Source organism: Dendropsophus ebraccatus, chromosome 14, assembly GCF_027789765.1.
Source record: "Dendropsophus ebraccatus isolate aDenEbr1 chromosome 14, aDenEbr1.pat, whole genome shotgun sequence".
NCBI lineage: Eukaryota > Metazoa > Chordata > Amphibia > Anura > Hylidae > Dendropsophus > Dendropsophus ebraccatus.
In genome coordinates, this window is record NC_091467.1 from 17,476,787 (window position 1) to 17,496,213 (window position 19,427).

The window sequence follows — 19,427 nt, forward strand, 5'->3', positions numbered from 1 at the left end:
AAATGAACTGGTGCCAGAGATTTGTAATTTACTTCTATAAAAAAAAAAAATCAAGTCTTCCAGTACTTATCAGCTGCTGTATGTCCTACAGGAAGTGATGTATTCTCTCCAGTCTGGAGAGCAGTAAAGGTTTTCTATGAGGACTTGCTTCTGCTCTGGACAGTTCCTGACATGGACAGAGGTGGCAGCAATGTGCACTGTCAGACTTCTTACACCACTTCCTGCAGGGCATACAGCAGCTGATAAGTACTGCAAAACTTATTACAATATATTACAAATCTATTTGCACCAGCTGATTTAAAAGAATTTTTTTTTTTTGCTGCACTACCTCTAATGGGGTTATGCAAGATTAGAAGACCATAGCTGCTTTCTTTTCAGTAACAGCGCCACCCCTGTCCTTAGGTTTTGTGTGGTATTACAACCTGTCTCTGAGGAAGGGAGTGGCGCTGCTTCTGGATTTTTTTGCAGTCTACTCCACTTATGCAGGAGGAAAACTTCTTTTAAAAATTATACTCATCACTTTATTCTGATATGATAGGCAGCTGGATTATTACAACATATTGATCCTTGAAGACCCCTCCAGGCTTCTCTTGTAGTGTGACTGTAGATAGAATCCAACAATGGTTTGTAAAATTAAAGTTCATTCACGTCATATCGCAGGACCTAAAAAAGTGACTGTGTCTGTATGAGCGCTGGGGACGTTACCGCACGCAGGAGAACGTTGTTCGGTCCAGACTCACATAACACACAGGTAAAAGATCTACACAGAATTGCGGAGAGGTCAAATCTCAACATTCTAAAATAAGGCATGCGAATCCCCCTGAGCCCCAGATGCCGCAGTCCGATAGATCTTCTGAATCACAGATTTAGCTTGGTACATAGTAAGGTTAAAATCTTGATTTTAGAAAGGGCTTGTCATTGGGAAAGTCTGTGTTGATCCGCTGCTGGAGAAGATCCCAGGCCTTCTGGATCTAGATGGAAAGAAAACAGCACAACTGAAACATTGCACATGACTTAAATGGGCTATTCACCAATTTTTTTAAGTTAACTGGTGCCAGAGATTTGTCATTTACTTCTATAAAAAAATCTCAAGTCTTACAGTACTTATCAGCTGCTGTATGTCCTGCAGGAAGTGGTGTATTTTTCCAGTCTGACACAGTGCTCTCTGCTGCCACCTCTGTTCATGTCAGGAACTGTCCAGATCAGTAAGGCTGCTCTCCCCTAGGAATGCCCCTAGAACATTTTCTCCTGTCTGAACATTGCAGGTGCTTAACAATCCAGCCCATGTGCTGTGCTGACACAGCTGAGGAATAGGAGACAATCTGCCTGGAGCATTCCTAATGATGAGGAGGGACAGAGAGGTTGTGCCAGCCTAATGCATACACACTCTAAGCCCTGGCCATTGGGCAAAGGGCTGCAAGTTTAAAAGTTGTTTTTTAGGACAATAACTGCATCCCCTGCCGAACGAACCCCAGGACAGATCTTGGATTAAAAGCAGCTGTCCAACCGTACAAGCGGTTTGGGGGGGGGGGGGGGGTGTCATATTGTGGGTACTGAGTCACTTTAAATAAATAAGTTGCGATGTCGAAGCAGATCTTATGCTACAAGTCATCGTGTAGCCCTAGCCTTAGGGTGCTATAACACAGGCTGATGGCGGCCCGATCAATATTGTAAACGAGCACTGATCTGCTAGATCCGCACTTGTTTACCGGGTCTATTACACGGCCCGATAATCGTTTGGCAAGGACTGCATTGACATTATTACTGATGTCCGTGCAGCCCTTGCCCAAACAGTTAATACTTTACTTGTCTATGCTACAGGTCTTCTCCTGCGCTCTGTATGTGTCCTGGTCACACGCGATGCAGCCTCAGAGGGGCCTGTCTGAGCTTCCAGGCTGCTCAGCCAATCACTGGCTGCGGTGGTCCCAACCAGTGATTGGCTGAGTGACCTTTTGGGTCACTGGTTGGGACCACCGCGGCCAGTGATTGGCTGAGCAGCCTGGAAGCTCAGACAGGCTGCATCGCGCGTGACCAGGACACATACAGAGCGCAGGAGAAAACCGGGAACGTGGACAGGTAAAGGGTTACCTGTTTGGGCGATAGTCAGCCATCGAATGTGCATTGTTATTACACGTAACGATGCGTAGTCCGTGGCTGATGATTTTAGAGCTGGTTATCGTTTCATCGTCTGATCATTGACTATTACACAAAGCGATAATCGTCTGAATCGGGTCGATTATCGCTCCGTGTAATAGGGCGCCTACCCATCCCTTATATTACCTGCTTCTGTGTGATCTCAGGCTCCCAGAGCGTGGACAGAACAACATGTGATGCCTCCACCCGCTCACTGTTGGACATCTGGCTGGCCAGTCTGTTCTTAGCGGCTTCTTCACTGATGCCGTCTCTTTTCATTATACGGGATACGGCCTAAAGCCACCAACACAGAGGAGATTACAGACAGGTCCGACTGCTTTATATAAAGGGCCAAATGTGCAATTTTTAGATGTTAAAAGCAATGAGAATATATTAGGGGACTTATAAATCGTCGATTAAAACCAGATCAGACTAGGAGGCTTATCAACTGGCGGAGAGCTGGAAGGAAGAATGGCGTTATACAGTTACATATTGAGAGCGGGTCATTACATATTAACTTCTGCTATACTTTGTTTTGTATGTACACACTGGAAAATTCAGGTACCTGCTAGGTTGTTTTTTTTTTCCACAAGATATTAGAAGCTTTTGGAATGTCTAATATACACACTAGTGTACTCTGTCTCTAGGGCAGGCTACTATCCCCAGAATTGTAAAGTGCTCTGGAGTCTGTTGGTGCTATATAAATAAAAAATTATCATCATGATTACTATTCTACAGCTCCCTTAAGAAAACCCGTCGCTAATTAATCAACTGGTTAAGGCTGGGTTCACACTGCGTTTTTGCAATCCGTTTTTTTTCATCCGTTTTTTTTGCATTATAAAAAAACGGATCAAAACAGATCAGTTTGTTTGGACGGACACAAAAACGTTGCCGACACTATTTTTTTTGTCTGTTAAAAAAAAAGGATCCTTTAAACGTATGCTGAAAACGCAGTGTGAACCCAGCCTAAGATCACAAGCAGTTTTGCAATATACACTCTGATTTAAACTTATAGGGGGAGATTTATCATACGTGGTGTAAAGTAAAACTGTCCCAGTTGCCCCTAGCAACCAATCAGATTCCACCTTTCATTCCTCACAGACTCTTTGGAAAATGAAAGGTGGAATCTGATTGGTTGCTAGGGGCAACTGAGCCAGTTTCACTTTACACCATGTTTGATAAATTTACTCCACAAAGCGTAAAAAAAAAAGGACAGGAAGGGAGACACCTAATGGCCATATGTTTAATGTTTATTTAAACATGGAAAACGTAAAAAAAATAGATATATTGCATATTGCAAAACTGCTTGCATTCACAACAAAAAAACTGAAGAAAAAAAAAAAAGGTGTCTCTATATAGCAGAAGACACTGGCTGTTTACTTTGATGGGCCTGACATTAAACATTCCATAGAAATAATGACTTTTTGTCCACATAAGAGATGCTGGGAAATTCAGGTTTGTCACATTGGCGGTCACATGATGTAACAGCCAGGCCAATGAGGCTCCTACCATTAAAATAAAGTGACCGGCAAGTGAATTACCAGTGGGGCCATTTATCCACAGTACAGTTGTGTAGCTAAAGAAAAAAAAAAAATACCCTGGAATGCTGCTTTATACTCCTACCTGTCAAAATCTGTCTGTCCGTGGCTGCCACTAGGGGGCGACGTATAAGGAACAGCAATATAAACAGGACCCTTACCTCTTTTTCTGGGATGATGACTGTCCACACCTCATGGACCATCTCATTCCACCCGGCCTCCAGGAGAACAGCAGCGTCCATCACACACACCGATATACCTTCATCAAAATAGCATCATTAGTCTCTGTGTAATACAAGATCCCATCATGCTGAAGGCAGAGGTATTCATTTTAGTATATATATATATATATATATATATATATATATATATATACACATATATATATATATGCAATAAAATCTGACTTGCTTGCTTCATTATAGTCTATGGAGAAGAGGAGTTGGAATCTGGCTGCCTGGGAGTGAAACATGCTGCCGCGCAACCCAACCGGCTGTATCTCAGGATTGTAGAGGGTCTCAGGGGTGAGAACCCATTGTGATCTTTAAAAGGGTACTCTGGTGGGGGAAATTGTTTCAAATCAACTGGAGTCAGAAAGTGATATATATAATTTACTTCCATTTAAAAATCTCCAGTACTTATCAGCTGCTGTATGTCCTGCAGGAAGTGGTGTATTTTTTACAGTGTGACACAGTGCTCTCTGTCCATGTCAAGAACTGTCCAGAGCAGGAACAGTTTTCTATGGGGATTTACTGTCAGTTCCTGACAAGGACAGAGGTGGCAGCAGAGAGCACTGTGTCTGACCGTAGAAAATACACCACTTCCTGCAGAACATACAGCAGCTGATAAGTACTGAAAAGGTGGAGATTTTTAAATCGAAGTAAATTACACATCTATATAACCAGTTGATTTGAAAACAATTTTTTTCACCAGAGTACCCCTTTTGACATGTAAAGACCTGACACTAACACTTTAAGGCTGCCCATACATATATACAGATTTGTCGTACAAATGAAAGCTATACAATCACATAGCCCAGCGTGCAGATGTCTTTAATGTGGGAAGAGGGGTAGACCACTACTAGACTCCTCTGGGAGCAACTTATTCCCCCTGAGAACAAAGGGATCAGGAATGTTGAAATACAACATACTGTATCTGACCCTTTCCTCCAGTGATGTCTGATATGTATAATGTAGCAATTGATGAATCAGACATAGTAGTAAGGGGAAGCGGAAGTTACCTTTAGCAGCAGCTTCTTCCACAGCTTCTTTAGCTAGAGCGGCTATTGCTGGCCACACAATGTCTGTCAGGCGCTTCAGCTGGTCCTACAAGATATAAATAGTGCAGTGTTAAAGGGAATGTGTCAGCTGTATATGATGCTCAGAGATGCAGATAGGGGGAGAGAAGAGATCATTTCTGTCTCTTAGCTGATTTTTAACATTATAAAATCATGTTTTCCATCCAATTTTAAGTATCATACAGGCTGTGCTGAGCTGCAGCATGCACGCCTCCTCCCTCCACCACCCCTCCCAGCTCTGTGCACAGTACATTCATGGGTGGATTAAATGAGAAGTTCAGCCAAAAGTATATTTTAATATGTTATTACTTATGGAAAGTTCCAAATGTACATTAATTATGGGAAATGCACAGATAGTGCTATTTCTCTTAATTTAGTAGATCAGGAAGGCTTAAAATTCCCTAAAAAACGGCAACTTCACGAATCAGTTGTAATTCCTTTGGAGTGTCCAGCACTATATGCACTATATGTAGAAGTCTATGGACTGTATTGAAGTCTATGGAAGAGTATGTAATGTAATGTAAACTACCCTTTATTGATGGACTATGTTTATGGAATAATTTGGGGAGCAAAGACACTTGCTCCCCAGATGGAGGGCACAGGGCAGGGAGGGAGAGAGGTGCCTGTGCATCTAACTACTTCCCCACTCCCTGCTCGGTGCAGTAGGACAGATACACACTACTACTACTCCCATCATCTGCTTATAGTATGAGCAGATGATGGAGGAGTAGTACCAGGGAGATCCCTATCACAAAGCCTACCCCCTCCCCAACCGTCGTTCACCTCCCCGCATAGTCCGGTCCCCATCACCAAATCCCCCCCCCCCCAGACCACCCCACCACCACACGCCGTTCACCGCGTCCTGAGGACTGGGTCCCTGATATCACCCCCGGCAGCTCTCATCATGCGGACCAAGTCGGCAGGACGACAGGGGCGATAGTGTGCTTGCAGTCTGGGATGGCAGGGAAGTGAATGTGTGTGCTGTGGTGGTGGGGGCTGGGGGGTTGGTGAGGGGTACCGGGCCTAACACTATGCGGGGAGGTGAGCGGCAGTGCAGCGGCGGCAGGGTGGGTGATGTCGATCTCCCTGGTACTACTTCCCCATCATCTGCTCATACTAAGATGATGGCAGGAGTAGTAGTGTGTATCTGTCCCACTGCACCGAACAGGGAGGGAGGGAGGGAAAAGGTAGTTAGATGCCCCGGCACCTCTCTCCCTCCCTGCTTGGTGCCCTTTATTTGGGGAGCAAGTGTCCTTGGACCCCAAATTATTCCATAAACATAGTCCATCAATAAAGGGTAGTTTACATTACACTACATTACATTCTCTTCCATAGACAATACAGTGCCATAGACTTCTACATATAGTGCGCCTCCCTGCTGGACACTCCATAGGAATTACAATTGATTCTTAACGTCACAGTTTTTTAGGAAATTTGAAGCCTCCTTGATCTACTAAATTAAGGGAAATAGCGCTATATGTGTATTTCCCATAGTTAATGTACGTTAGGAATTTGTCTAACTTTCCTTAAGTAATAACATATTAAAAAAATACTTTTGGCAGAGTTGTCCTTTAAGTGTACCAAGCTGGTCACACAACGTTGACCCCCCCCCCCCTCCCCATCACTGTGACTATGGCAGCGCTAAAGTGGTGTTCCCAGCTCAGGATAAATAGCATTAGAATTAAAGTGTACCTGGAAAGTTTACTGTGCAGCACTGTGCACAATTGTCACAGTCTCCTTACAGTCTACCAATGAAATATCTATGTTAGTTACTGTACAGAGGTGATGAGATAATGCCATGCTATAGAGAGTTATTCACCTTGTTGCCAAACACTTTGCTCCCAATAGCTCTCCTGTCTATGGTCCCGTCTGCACAGAAGATATCTGGTGGTGGAAAAAAAATATATATATATTTTCATCCCTATTATTATAATTTTTTTTAAATAAAAATATTGTATATCTCAAAAAATAAGGAAGGGTCATAATATTTTTCGCTCTGAAAAAAGGGCTAGGGCTTATTTTTGGGGTAGGTCTAATTTTTAGGAAAACACAGTATACACCCCTACACTGTAGCCCCACTCTATAGGGTAGTTAGCTGCCATACTGTATGTCCTACTGTTGTTAGGCTCCTATACTGTAAGTTCCCCTGTGGTCAGGCCCCCATACTGTATACCTCCTCCTCTGCAGGTAGCCCCCCTCCCCATACTGTATACATCCCCCCTCTGCAAGTAGCCCCCATACTGTATACCTCCCTCCTCTGTAGTTATTTCCCCCATACTGTATACCCCACCCCCCTGTAATTGTTCCTCCATACTGTATACCTCCCCCTCTGCAGGTAGTCCCAATACTGTATACCTCCCTCTTTAGTTGGTCATATACCCTTTGTCCCCCCCCCATATTCAATGTCCCCTCTACTGTGCATCTTCTTACCCCTCCTGCCTCCCCTGCAGCTTGTGCTGAGCAGGTGGGGGCGGAGCATAACAAGTCTGGCCCTGATTGGCTGATGTTCAGCACGCAGTGTCAGGGATCTGGTCAGCGGACTATAACTAGGGCTTATTATTGGAGTAGGGATTATTTTTCAAGTCTATTCCAAAAAGCCTGCAAAATGACGCTAGGCCTTATATTCGGGGTAGGTCTTATTTTTGGAGAAACATGGGGGGGAGATTTATCAAACATAGTGTAAAGTAGAACTGGCTCTGTTGCCCCTAGCAACCAATCAGATTCCACCTTCCATTCCTCACAGACTCTTTGGGAAATGAAAGGTGGAATCTGATTGGTTGCTAGGGGCAACTGAGCCAGTTTCACTTTACACCATGTTTGATAAATCTCCCCCATGGTATCAACATGACGGTCCTGATGGGCCTAAGATGAATGCCAGTCAATGATATTCCCCATAAAGATACACGACTGGAGCAATCCATCCAATGGCTACTGGTGCCCAGCGACAACCTCAACTACAACCAGTTCTGTTACAGGGATCTACGGAGAGATCAGTGTAAAATATACCTGAGCCAAAGGCGTCTATAACCTGCTGGTAGGCCGCTCCTCCAGGCTTGTAACTCTGGTGTCCCAGCTTATCACAGTCTATCAGAGCGGCCCCCAGCTTCTCCAGTCTCTGCGCAATGGAAGACTTGCCGCTGCCGCTGCCTCCTGTCAGACCGATGATATAAGGCCGGGAAGGGATGCTGGGGTTCACCTGCAGAAACATCCTCTTTATAGCAGTTTACATACAGCGCCACTACAGGTGAAATTGAGCATTACACACTGGTTAAAAAAGCCAAAAATATATTTAGCGATTAAAAAAACAAACAAAAAAAACACAAGGTTCTTGTTTCTTATTTCCCTTTGATTCCACTTCAGACTATAGCTGAAATATCCAAATCCAAAAAAGGTCTTTATGTAAGATACTTGATACAACTGTATAGTTATAGGCTCATACACCATTCTAGAATAGATTCATTGCTCAATGTTTGATTTACATTATATGCTAGGCTATTCATATGTATTAGCTCGCCAAATATTAGAGACAGTAAGTCTACAGGCTGCAATAGTCCCTTTAGGGGAGATTTAACAAACATGGTGTAAAGTGAGACTGGCTCAGTTGCCCCTAGCAACCAATCAGATTCCACCTTTCATTTTCCAAAGGGTGGTATTACATGGGCCGATGGTGGCCCGATAATACCTGTAAACGAGCAGTGATCTGCTAAATCGTCGCTCGTTTACTGGACCTATTACACGGCCCGATAATCGTTAAACAAGGGCTGCAGGGACATCGTTACCGATTGTCCTTGCAGCCCTTGCTTAACTATATACAATACCTATCCACGTTCCAGGGCTGCTGCTGCAGTCTTCTCCCCGGGTCCCGCGCGCTCTAACTTCAGAGTGGCCTGTCAGCTGACAGGCTGCTCAGCCAATCACAGGCCGGGACCGCCGCGGCCTGTGATTGGCCGGGCGGCCTGTCAGCTGACAGGCCACTCTGAAGCTAGAGCGCGCAGGACCCGGGGAGAAGACCGCAGCAGCAGCCCTGGAACGTGGATAGGTTATGTATATTGTCAGTCGCCGGCCGCGCACCGCTATTACACGTAGCTGTGCGCGCTCGGCAACCCGACGAAAATAGGTCCAAACCTATACCGATAATCGTTGTCATCGGCTGATTGTTGTATTAATTACATGGAGCGATAATCGTCCGAATATCGTTTCGTGTAATAGTACCCTAAGGGCCACATGTATCATCCGGCGGACGGATGATTTTTGGCGGAAAGTGCCGATTTGCGTATTATTTTATACGCAAATGGCCGATTTGCGAATAAAATAATCGCAAATCGGCACTTTCCGCCGAGTACGCCAGGGGGGCGGAAAGTAGGCGGGAAGTGGGCGGAACGGAGGGCGCGGACTCAGAGTCCGCGCGATTTATCATCCGTTCCGCCCAAATGTACGCCGAAAACCTACTCCAGTCCTCAGCTGGCGTAGGTTTTCGGCGGTGCGCACCGGCGCGCACAGGATTTATGTACAGGCAGTCCGCCTCTACATAAATCCCCGTACCGCCGGAGCTGCGGGGGCATTTTTAAGTCCGCCGGACTTAATAAATGCCTCCCTAAGAGTCTGTGGGGAATGAAAGGTGGAATCTGATTGGTTGCTAGGGGCAACTGAGCCAGTTTCACTTTACATTATGTTTGATAACTCTCCCCCAAAATAAATATATATATATATATATATATATATATATATATATATATATATATTTTAATAATATGCTTTATAATATAAAACGCCATTTAGGTAATATTTCGAACAATCACCTAGAACCAATTTCTTGTAAGACAAAGCGGTAAGGAGGGCTCTTACGTCTGGAGTCTTTAGCAGTGTTCCCAGCAGCCGGTGCCTGAAGCTAGAAGAGCTGATCTTGTCTTCTTCATTTTCAGAGTGTTTGGGGTCTGTTACCAGCTGAATCTCATGGATGGTCAGCTCATTGAGCCCCTAAATAACACAGGAATAAACAGTACAATGCATTGTATTACAGTGGCACTTTTGTATACGCATCACCCCAACAGCAGGTGTACTGTCTACTGTCGAGCAGACTTGCCAAACTGTTCTGGATTGCCGATACCAAACGTTCGGCATTTGAATACCGGTGGCCGCCGAAGTTGGATGCAGCCCTAGGGAGTCCTGGTAACCATGGATACAGCCTATGGCCTATGACTGTTTCCATGTTTTCCCAGACTCCCTAGGGCTGCATCCAACTTCTACAGGCGCCGGTATTCAAATATTGAATGATCGGACTTGAACATGTTTGAGTTGCACTCATTTTTAAAGTCACTGTCATTTTTTTTTTTTTTGTACAGAAATCACTAGTACAGGCGATTTTAAGAAACTTTGTAATTGGGTTTATTCCATTATCTGCATTCAAAAAGACTTTCCCCAGGTCCCCCCCCCTCCCTCCTCTCTCATTCACCGCTCATTATCAGGAAATCTCAACTCTTTTACATCAGTCAAGCCCTGTGTAACCTATGGAGAGGGGAGGGGGGAGGAGGGAGATTAGTCGCCAGCAGAGAACAATGGATTACACAGTGGGAGCTGTGTGAAAGACGGTATTCAGAGGTCAGAGTGGTCAGTGCTGACTGTCAGAGGAGATAGTCGGTGATGTAGCTGTAAATTAACTCTTTGTTGTCCTGTTTTGGTGCCTCATCTCCCTCCACCCCTCCCCTCTCCATAGAAAACCATGAAGACAGGGTGGAGAGCTTTCACGATAAAATATTTTGGCTAATAAACCCAATTACAATGTTTCTTAAAATCGCCTGTACTGGGTTCACACTATGTATATGTGGCTGGGTTCACACTATGTATATTTGAGGCTGTATTTGGTCCTAATGTCAGGTCCTCATAGCAACCAAAACAAGGAGTGGATTGAAAACACAGAAAGGATCTGTTCACATAATGTTGTAATTGAGTGGATGGCCGCCATATAACGGTAAATAACTTCCATTATTACAATACAACAGCCGTTGTTTTAAAATAACAGCACATATTTGCCATTAAATGACGGCCATCCACTCAATTACAACATTATGTAAACAGAGCCTTTCTGTGTTTTCAATCCACTCCTTGTTTTGGTTGCTATACAGCGTCAAATATACAGCCTCAAATATATGTAGTGTGAACATAGCCTAAGGATAGTAATAAGGATTAACCAATACAGATAGTACCATACTTTAAAATGAACTCACCTGCCTTGATTCCCTCAATGCAGCCATTTTGAAAACGACCAGTCCTCAGTTCTCTTGGTTCCTTCCTACTATCAATGAGTTGCTGACCCTGCAGGAACTACGCCTTAGCCAGTGACTAGGCCAGGACTGGGCATCCTCAGAACAGCTGCGTCAGGGGATCAGGGCAGGTGAGTATAGGTTATGTATATTCTGCCAGTACGAAAAAGGACACAGTACCCGTACAACCCACAAGGATGGTATAATCTTGAAAATGACAAGGATTTACATTTTCCAGGCGTCTCTTATTCACCGACAGTCCTCCTTTTTGGGTCTCTTCGCTGACAACGATACATTTAAGATCTGGGTCAGTGATGGAAGGACCGTAAGGATCTGATATAGGCACAATGTCATATCCGAGAGAAGGCTTCACATCAACCAGGAACTGGGACAATTTCTCCACTCGCTCCTCATAGGGTTCGATCAGTTCCTTCAGGACCTTATCTGAAAAGAAGAAATCATTTAAAAGTTACTGAGGGCACCAGGCAAGCTCCGAGCTGTGGTTCATAGAGAATAGGTCTCCAACCTGTGGGTCCCCTGCTCTTGAGGAACTACTATTCCCAGCATGCCAAGTTGGAATACCCCTTTAAGCTAATGTTTATGGCCAGCATTCCGTTCCCCAGCTTTCGCTGTGGTTGACCCATGGAGTATAGGTTTGGGAAATTGACCAAACAGTAACACATTGCAGTATGTCAGGAAACCTTTTGGACAGCTTGCCCTGACATATACTGGATGCCTAAGAACAGATGTGAACGCGGCCTTACACATATAGCTAAGGGTCATGCAAATACCTTAAGCACAACTTAAAATGTCCCCAAGCCAGTAATACCTGTCCCTGCATGCTGGGCTCATGTAACAGACTATTAAAACATTGGGACACATATGTTAACACGATAGGATCTTCTAACACCTTGAAGGGAATCTGTTACTAATCTGCCTTAGATGAGTCACAGAAATGCTGAACAGATTGGTGTATTATTTACATTAGTCCGTACAGCCGTTCTCCTAATATGCAGGAGAATGGGATTTGCGCCAAACCCCTCCCCCCGCCCTCCAGCTGCTGATTGACAGTTGCCAATACACAGCATGGATAGATAACTGCCAATCAGCAGCTGGTGGGCAGAGTTTCTGCTGCTCATGAATATCCAGGACTACTGAGCTCATGCACATAATGGAGAGGACTAGTAATTGTCCATGTTATTTAGGAGGAGAGTTCTGGATCAGCTGCACAGAATGTAAGTGATACATCTGTCTGTTTAGCTTCTCTGTCACTAGTTTATGCTACCCTGAGATAGGACAGCAAAACCTACTCAGAGTCTCTTTAAATATAGATCTCAAGATTACATTAGTGGGATGCTGACAGCTCTGAGTCTGAGTGAGTAGCTCATTGACTGGTTTGCCTCAGGCGGCAGAGACCCCGGAATCGTCCCTGGGTATTCCCAATAGGGAGGGGAGAAAGACGCTGCCAGACACCTCTTTACCACTGCAACATGCCAGATTGAGCTCCCCCCCCCCACCACACACACTTCTGCCATAGGTGGAAAAAGTCGGGAACATTAGATGGTTCGTCATTCCAACCAAACTTGTTTTTGGTTGACTAATGTGTACAGTCAACTTACAGGTGTTTTACTACCAAAGATGCTTATCGCTAACCCCTCTTGTCTATAGGAGTGGTGGAGATAGCCAAGTACACTTATGTCCGGTAGTCCCATAGACAATGAATGGAACAGTTATTGAATTTGTACACTGCCCCTTAATCCAGAGTCTTCTTCTTCTACGCGGATCCGCGACCACGGACAATTTTAGGGACCACTGAAGTGAATGCAGCCAATCACATGATCCGTGCCGCGACCCGCACCACGAATATATAGGACATGTCCTAGTGAGGAGAATGATAGGGAGAGAAGCGCTCAGCTTCTTCCAGCTCACTGTACAGATCAATTGGGATCTCAGCATCCAGACCTCAACTGATAAAGTAACTTTTGACATGTGAAAAGTTACTTTAAGTGGAAGTAAGAGGTTAACTCCACCTTGGTTTTCAATCACAGGCTGCCCAGGTATTACATTTTTTATCTTTCAAATCAAATGGGTGTCATAAAGTGCCAGAGATTTCTATTAAAAAAATCTCCAGTCTTCCAGTACTTATCAGCTGCTGTATATCCTGCAGGAAGCAGTGTATTCTTTCTAGTCTGACACAGTGCTCTCTGCTGCCACCTCTGTCCATGTAAGGAAGAGTCCAAAACAGTAGCAAATCCCCATAGGAACCCTCTGCTGCTCTCCAGACTGGAAAGAATACACCACTTCCTGCAGGTCAAACAGCAGCTAATAAGTACTGGAAGACTGGAGATTTTTTAATAGAAGTAAATTACAAATCTCTGACACCAGTCAATTTTTTTTTGGTGAACATCCCCTTTTAAGATGCTACTTACTGTCCAGCAGTTCTTTGTCGGCAACGCCAATGAGAAGTCGCCTTTCTGACAGCAAGCAACAAACACTTAGTAAGATTTTATGGGCATTATGCAGCCTATCGAAAGTGCCTCCGACTACGACATCGCTGTGACTCTGCAGAGGGACTCCTTCATTATCCATTTCCTTAAGGCCAATAATGTCGCCTTCTATCCCGTACTCTGGGTACAATAATACTGATACCAGGTGAGGATTACAGCTATAGCAGTTTATTGCGTATCGCTCCAGCTGCTGCTTGGCCGGGTTGTACTGGCCGCCATCACTGGTCTGGAAATCGGTAAGGACCACTTCTGGCGGGTGAGAGAGGTTCTGGACGGAGGAAAGAGACTGCTGGCTGCTGCTTTGGTTTTTAATGTTAGTTAAGAGCACACGGACATCCAGACCGCTATGGAGATCTGCATCGGAATACAGCTTGGATATGAGGCGGCAGACTTCTTGGGTTGCAGGGATGTAGGTAGAAGCGGGTTGAGAGGAACCAGTCAGGAGAAGGCCGGGCTGGAGATGGATGTACAGGGTGTCCTGGACAATCTTGGCTGCCGAGGCTAGAATGGGCGCCAACCTCATAGACAAGGCGGAGAGAGGAGATGTTAAGACCAGCACACCCGAGCGAAAGACAGACATTGCCGAAAAAGTCACCTTTAAAAGGAAATAGATTAAAAATTGGTTATTATTACAGCTCTTTATTTGGTTTTGTATTCAACTTTATACTGAATTCTATTAGAGTGTGACAATCTCCAGGAAGTACTGGCAGTTGGTCTCCCCTGAGCCTGTGGGAAAGGGTCTGCACCGTTGCATGGCAACAGCAGGGTCACAGTTCAAGGAGGAAACCAGGAAGTGATCAAGTCTAGGGGGGAGGAAAACAATACAGGGATCTGAGTTACTTTACTAACAGCAGCCCATTTGTACATTGGGGCCTACCACACAGTCAGCTAAGGGGGGAGTGTGTCTCACTATCTTCTATTAAAATTCTCTTGTTACCCATAGCGACCGCTCCCAGCCCAGCTGTCATGTCTCACATTGTGCTGCTGAAATAAAAGCGGAGCTGTGATTGGTTGCTATGGGCAACAGACAGCCATGGCATCTGTGAGGGACATGGTGATACTCTGGTGATTTTGTTTTTCTTTTACATCAACTGGTGTGAGAAAGTTATATAGATTTGTAATTTACTTCTATGTAAAAATCTCAAGCCTCCCAGTACTTATCAGCTGCTGTATGTCCTGCAGGAAGTGGTATATTCTTTCCAGTCTGACACAGTGCTCTCTGCTGCCACCTCTGTCCATGTCAGGAACTGTCCAGGAGCAAATTCCCATAGAAAACCTCTCCTGCTCTGGTCAGTTCCTGACATGGACAGAGGTGGCAGCAGAGAGCACTGTGTCAGACTGGAAAGAATACACCACTTCCTGCAGGACACACAGCAGCTGAAAAGTACTGGAAGATTTAAAAAAATACAAATCTAGATCTAGCTTTCTGACACCAGTTGAAAGGAAAAAGAAAAACATTAAAGTTTTTCTTTAATCTTAAAATGTTTCCTTTGAAGATGAGCTCAACTCCAGCATCGATTGAGTCCAACTGTTCGGCATTTGATTACCGGTGGCTGAAGAAGTTGGATGCGGCCCTAGGGAGTCCTGAAAAACATAGCAAAGTCTATGGCCTATGGCTGTATCCATGTTTTTCATGGCTGCCTCCAACTTCTTGAGCCACCAGTAATCAAATGTGGAACGATTGGCAAGTAACCTCTACCTACACTGAAATGGGGAGAAACTTATCAATGGTGGCTGCAAGAACGAGGAAAGCTGCCCCCGATTATTCATGGTTTGGGCAAAAGGATAGATTCCCTTTAAAGGGAACCAATCAGCACGATTGTGCCGATATGGTGCCCTGCAGCACAGTATAGAGCTACTGTGCGGCTCACAGAGCATACCAGGCATGGCTGCAGCAGTAGCTATAAAGGGGAAAAAAGTTTTATTATGCCACACGAGGCAGGAAGAGGGGAAGCAACTAGTCATCTAGGCAGGGAGCCGTCAGTGACTAGTCACCACTCTCTGCCTGTCAGTGGGGATGATTGACAAGAAGAGAGACAACTTAATGGCTTCTCAGTCTGTCAATTATCCCTGCACTGCAGCGAGCGATGACTAGTCACAGGCAGCTTCCCACCCAGTTGACTAGTTGCCACCCCTCTCACAGCCTCGCATGGCATAATAAAACTGATCATCTTTATAAAGCTACTGCTGCAGCCGTGGCTGGTTCCCTGCTGGCACAGTAGTGTGCTGCAGGGAACCATATCAGGAATGATGCTGATTGGTTCCCTTTAAAGAGGATATTCCAAGATTAGGGTAACTAGCTGATTGAGGGGGGGGGGGTCTCACTGATGAGATCGCTACTTATCCCAAGGACGGTCACATGCTCAACCACTGTTCTCTATGGGAATTCCAAACAGTGCTGAGCTCTGCCATGTTCTGGAGTCCAGAAGGAGAACGCGCTCTGTGGCTGCATTTACTATGGGGGTTACTGACCTTCATTCTTATAATGGGTGAGGGTCCCAACAGTCAGACCCTCACCAATCAGCTAGGTATCCTCTACACTGTTACTCGCTTTGTTATCTCTGCAATCCACTCATCAGCCTGGCTGCCTTGTAACTCAGTGCCGCTCCTCCCCGGGTGCCTGGAAAAGCTGTATCCAGTCCTGTTTCCCAGGACTGGATCCAGCCTTTTCCAGATCACGGAGCAGCAGTCAGTTAAAGAGGTACTCTGCGCTGGGGTCATTTTCATTGTACGGCCGGGGAGGGGGTGGATATAAAAGGCGCCGGTCACTTACCTCCCCGGGTCCCGGATCGCGCCGCCCCGTTCTCCCATCCAGCTGATGCTTCCTGGTCTGAGCTGCGGCTTGAGACGTGACAAGGCACAAGGCAGCTCAGCAATTTAGCGGTTGTAGCGAAGTCCCGCCTCGCCCGCTAAATGGCTGAGCTGCCTTGAGACGTCACGTCTCAAGCCGCAGCTCAGACCAGATCAGGCAGCGTGATCCAGGGAGGTAAGTGATGGTGTCTTCCATATCCACCCCCTCCCCAGCCATACAATAAAAATAACCCCAGCCCGGAGTACCCCTTTAAGTGACAGAAGGCTGATGAGCAGATTGCAGAGATAAGGAAGCAACTCGCTTCCTCTGGCCAGAAGCCTCATAGAGAATGACTGGCACTAGATGTCTCCATTCTTCCGAGGGTTCCCCATTCTTGTGATCAGCCGGCGAGGGATCCAGCTTTTCCCAGCACCCGGGGAGGAGCGGCAGTGATTTATAAGGCAGCCGGCTGATGAGCGGATTGCTGAGAAGCCCCATAGAGAATGACTGGCACTAGATACCTCCATTCATTCGGGGGATCCAGCCATCACCTTGCTTCGCCCTGACCTCTGGATAGGTAAATCTTGCCCTGCCCATCACTGTGATCCTGTACACAGACACTCAGCTGGGGGTCATCTCCTGGGGTCATAGTGCACAGGTCAGGTCTGGTGCATGTGTGGCCAGGTATAGGGGATCAGCCTGACCTCCATTGTGCCAGCCAGGCTTCTGCTATACATACACAGGACCAGTCCTGCAGTGCACACGTCACCTATATGTATATACAATGTATACAGAACGATGCATGCACATATAAAGTACAGAATGCAATGTCCCCGGCAGTATACAGCAGTCATACGTACAGAGGTGCCCGCTCCAGCACAGCGCCCCCTAGGTAGGCCAGATTCCCCGCTGTCCCCCTGTTCCTTCACCTCCCGGCTTTCCAGCACTTTGACAGGTTTGAGCTGCCTCTTTTTTTTTTTTTTTTCAATAACTTTGTATAAAAGTGACAAAAGTGGGCCGTGCCGCTCAAGCGGCGCAGCCACGTGATAATACAGGATAACTAGAGGCAAAACCTGTATGTGTGTATTGAGGATGAAAGAGGCAGCCATTTTGTCGGTGACAGCTTGTACTGTTTTCTCAAGCTGTTGTAAAACTACAACTCCCATCAGTCAGCTGTTACAACATTCAATATGTTATAGCTTTGAAAAAGCTGGAGAGCCTGTGCCTGTCAGAGTATGATGGGAGTTGTAGTTGTAGCAAATCCTATTAAGTCTTGTAATATAAAGTCCCTGCCCTATACACCTTTCTGTCGCCTTAAAGGGAATCTATTAGAAGGTTATGGCATCCTTACACTAGGCAATGCCTTTATTATGGTCTGGCAGTGTGTAATTTTTTATTAAATATGTGTTTTAAAAATATGCTACTTAAAGGGGTATTCCGCTCAAACATCTGCACCCGTCCCCCCCCCCCCCCCCACTACCACCAATGTCTTCCTATTCGGGACCCCGAACAATTACACTTTAACTTCTGAGACAAACTCGTCTCGGCAATGACAAACCATTCAGCCAATCACTGGCTGCTGCACTTACCCGTCTCAGTTAGTGATTGGCTGAGCAGCTGTCACTGCATGACTCAAAAGTAGGGGGTGGGCTTGTTCAGCTAGGACCTGAAGATGATGTAGGAGGACACCATGGGAGCACGTAAAGGTAAGAATAGACTGTTTCTTATGTTCTCCCCAATGGCAGCAACACATTAAAAGTTTTGTGCTTGTCACACAGTCACAGGCTATGTTCATACTACGTAAGTTCCGCAGAAATCATATCTGTTGTTACAACGGCCGTGATTCCTGTGCTACTTACGTAGTGCTGCAGGATGAGGGAATCCCTGCCGGAGTGCATACACATGGTATACACTCCGGCCGGGATCCCTAGCAGCACTGCAAGAAACTGACATGTCAGTTTTCTGCGGCCGCTATTTGCTGAATAGCAGCCACAGAAAACCCTGTCAGTTCACACAATGGAGTGTGTGGCTCCGGCTGCATGCTCTATTGTGTGCAGTGGGGAGTTCTGAAGCGGGCACGCACTCAGCAGCGCTACTGCAGTACCGGCCTGGATGATCTTTTCTGAGACCGGTCATTCTCCTAACAAATATGGAAAAGAACACTGCAAAGACACCATCACGTGTCTCGACATCAGTGAACTAGCCAGACCTTCCTCCGGGAAGGAACAACCAAGCCAAGGAATGTCTCCAATTAAGGAAACCACCTAAGCAAGGTCTCCATCTACAGACAGCCGTTTCAGGGTTTTTGCCCCTCATCAGTGTGGAGTAGGTTTCTGGCTAGTGAGAGCAATGACTAGTAAGTGCATGCAAAAGGACGCTGGTTGACCACAGGGAGATCAACCAAAACACCACAGAGACACCATCATGTGTCTCAACATTGCATATTTGATTTCCCAGGGGGCAATGTTCTAGAAAACACTGACGTTGAGACACGTGATGGTGTCTCTGCAGTGTTTTGGTTGATCTCCCTGAGGTCAACCAGTGTCCTTTTGCATTCTCTTAACAAATGTGAACATAGCCACACACTGCCTAAAGGGGTTTTCTGTACAAAATGAACTGCTGAGCTATTCACAGGATGGATTATCATGCTTCTGCATGCTTCCCTCTGGGTATTGTGTGACAGATCTGCAGAGTTCTTCTGTGAGTATGATCGTTCTTTTAACCACAGCCAACCAAACTGTGTAGATCCCCATAAACAGAGATTGGTCTTTTTAGACTGAGATCACTTTAAGTAAATCCGTAACCCATATTATTTCTACTAAATATGGGGTGATAGAGTATGGGGCTCTGCCAACTGACCACTGACAGACGTCGCCACTGGTGATAGGGGTCAGACGTGAT

General features: G+C 45.7%; 1 protein-coding gene across 2 annotated transcripts; it reads right to left on the bottom strand.

The window, feature by feature from the left end:
* Nucleotides 1-493: 493 nt before the first annotated feature.
* COASY (Coenzyme A synthase) lies at nt 494-17,483 on the bottom strand. 2 transcript variants are annotated; one of them, XM_069953050.1, is made up of 10 exons: nt 17,387-17,483; nt 13,658-14,330; nt 11,458-11,672; nt 9,814-9,945; nt 7,975-8,164; nt 6,788-6,852; nt 4,912-4,996; nt 3,833-3,930; nt 2,281-2,427; nt 494-971 (listed from the first exon to the last, which is right to left on the bottom strand). In XM_069953050.1, the coding sequence occupies exons 2-10, from the start codon at nt 14,313-14,315 to the stop codon at nt 888-890; spliced, it is 1,674 nt and encodes a 557-aa protein (XP_069809151.1). In that variant the 5' UTR covers nt 14,316-14,330; nt 17,387-17,483; the 3' UTR covers nt 494-887. The 2 variants fall into 2 exon arrangements, with proteins under 2 accessions (XP_069809151.1, XP_069809152.1); XM_069953051.1 differs by lacking the exon at nt 17,387-17,483 and adding an exon at nt 14,673-14,732.
* Nucleotides 17,484-19,427: the final 1,944 nt, after the last annotated feature.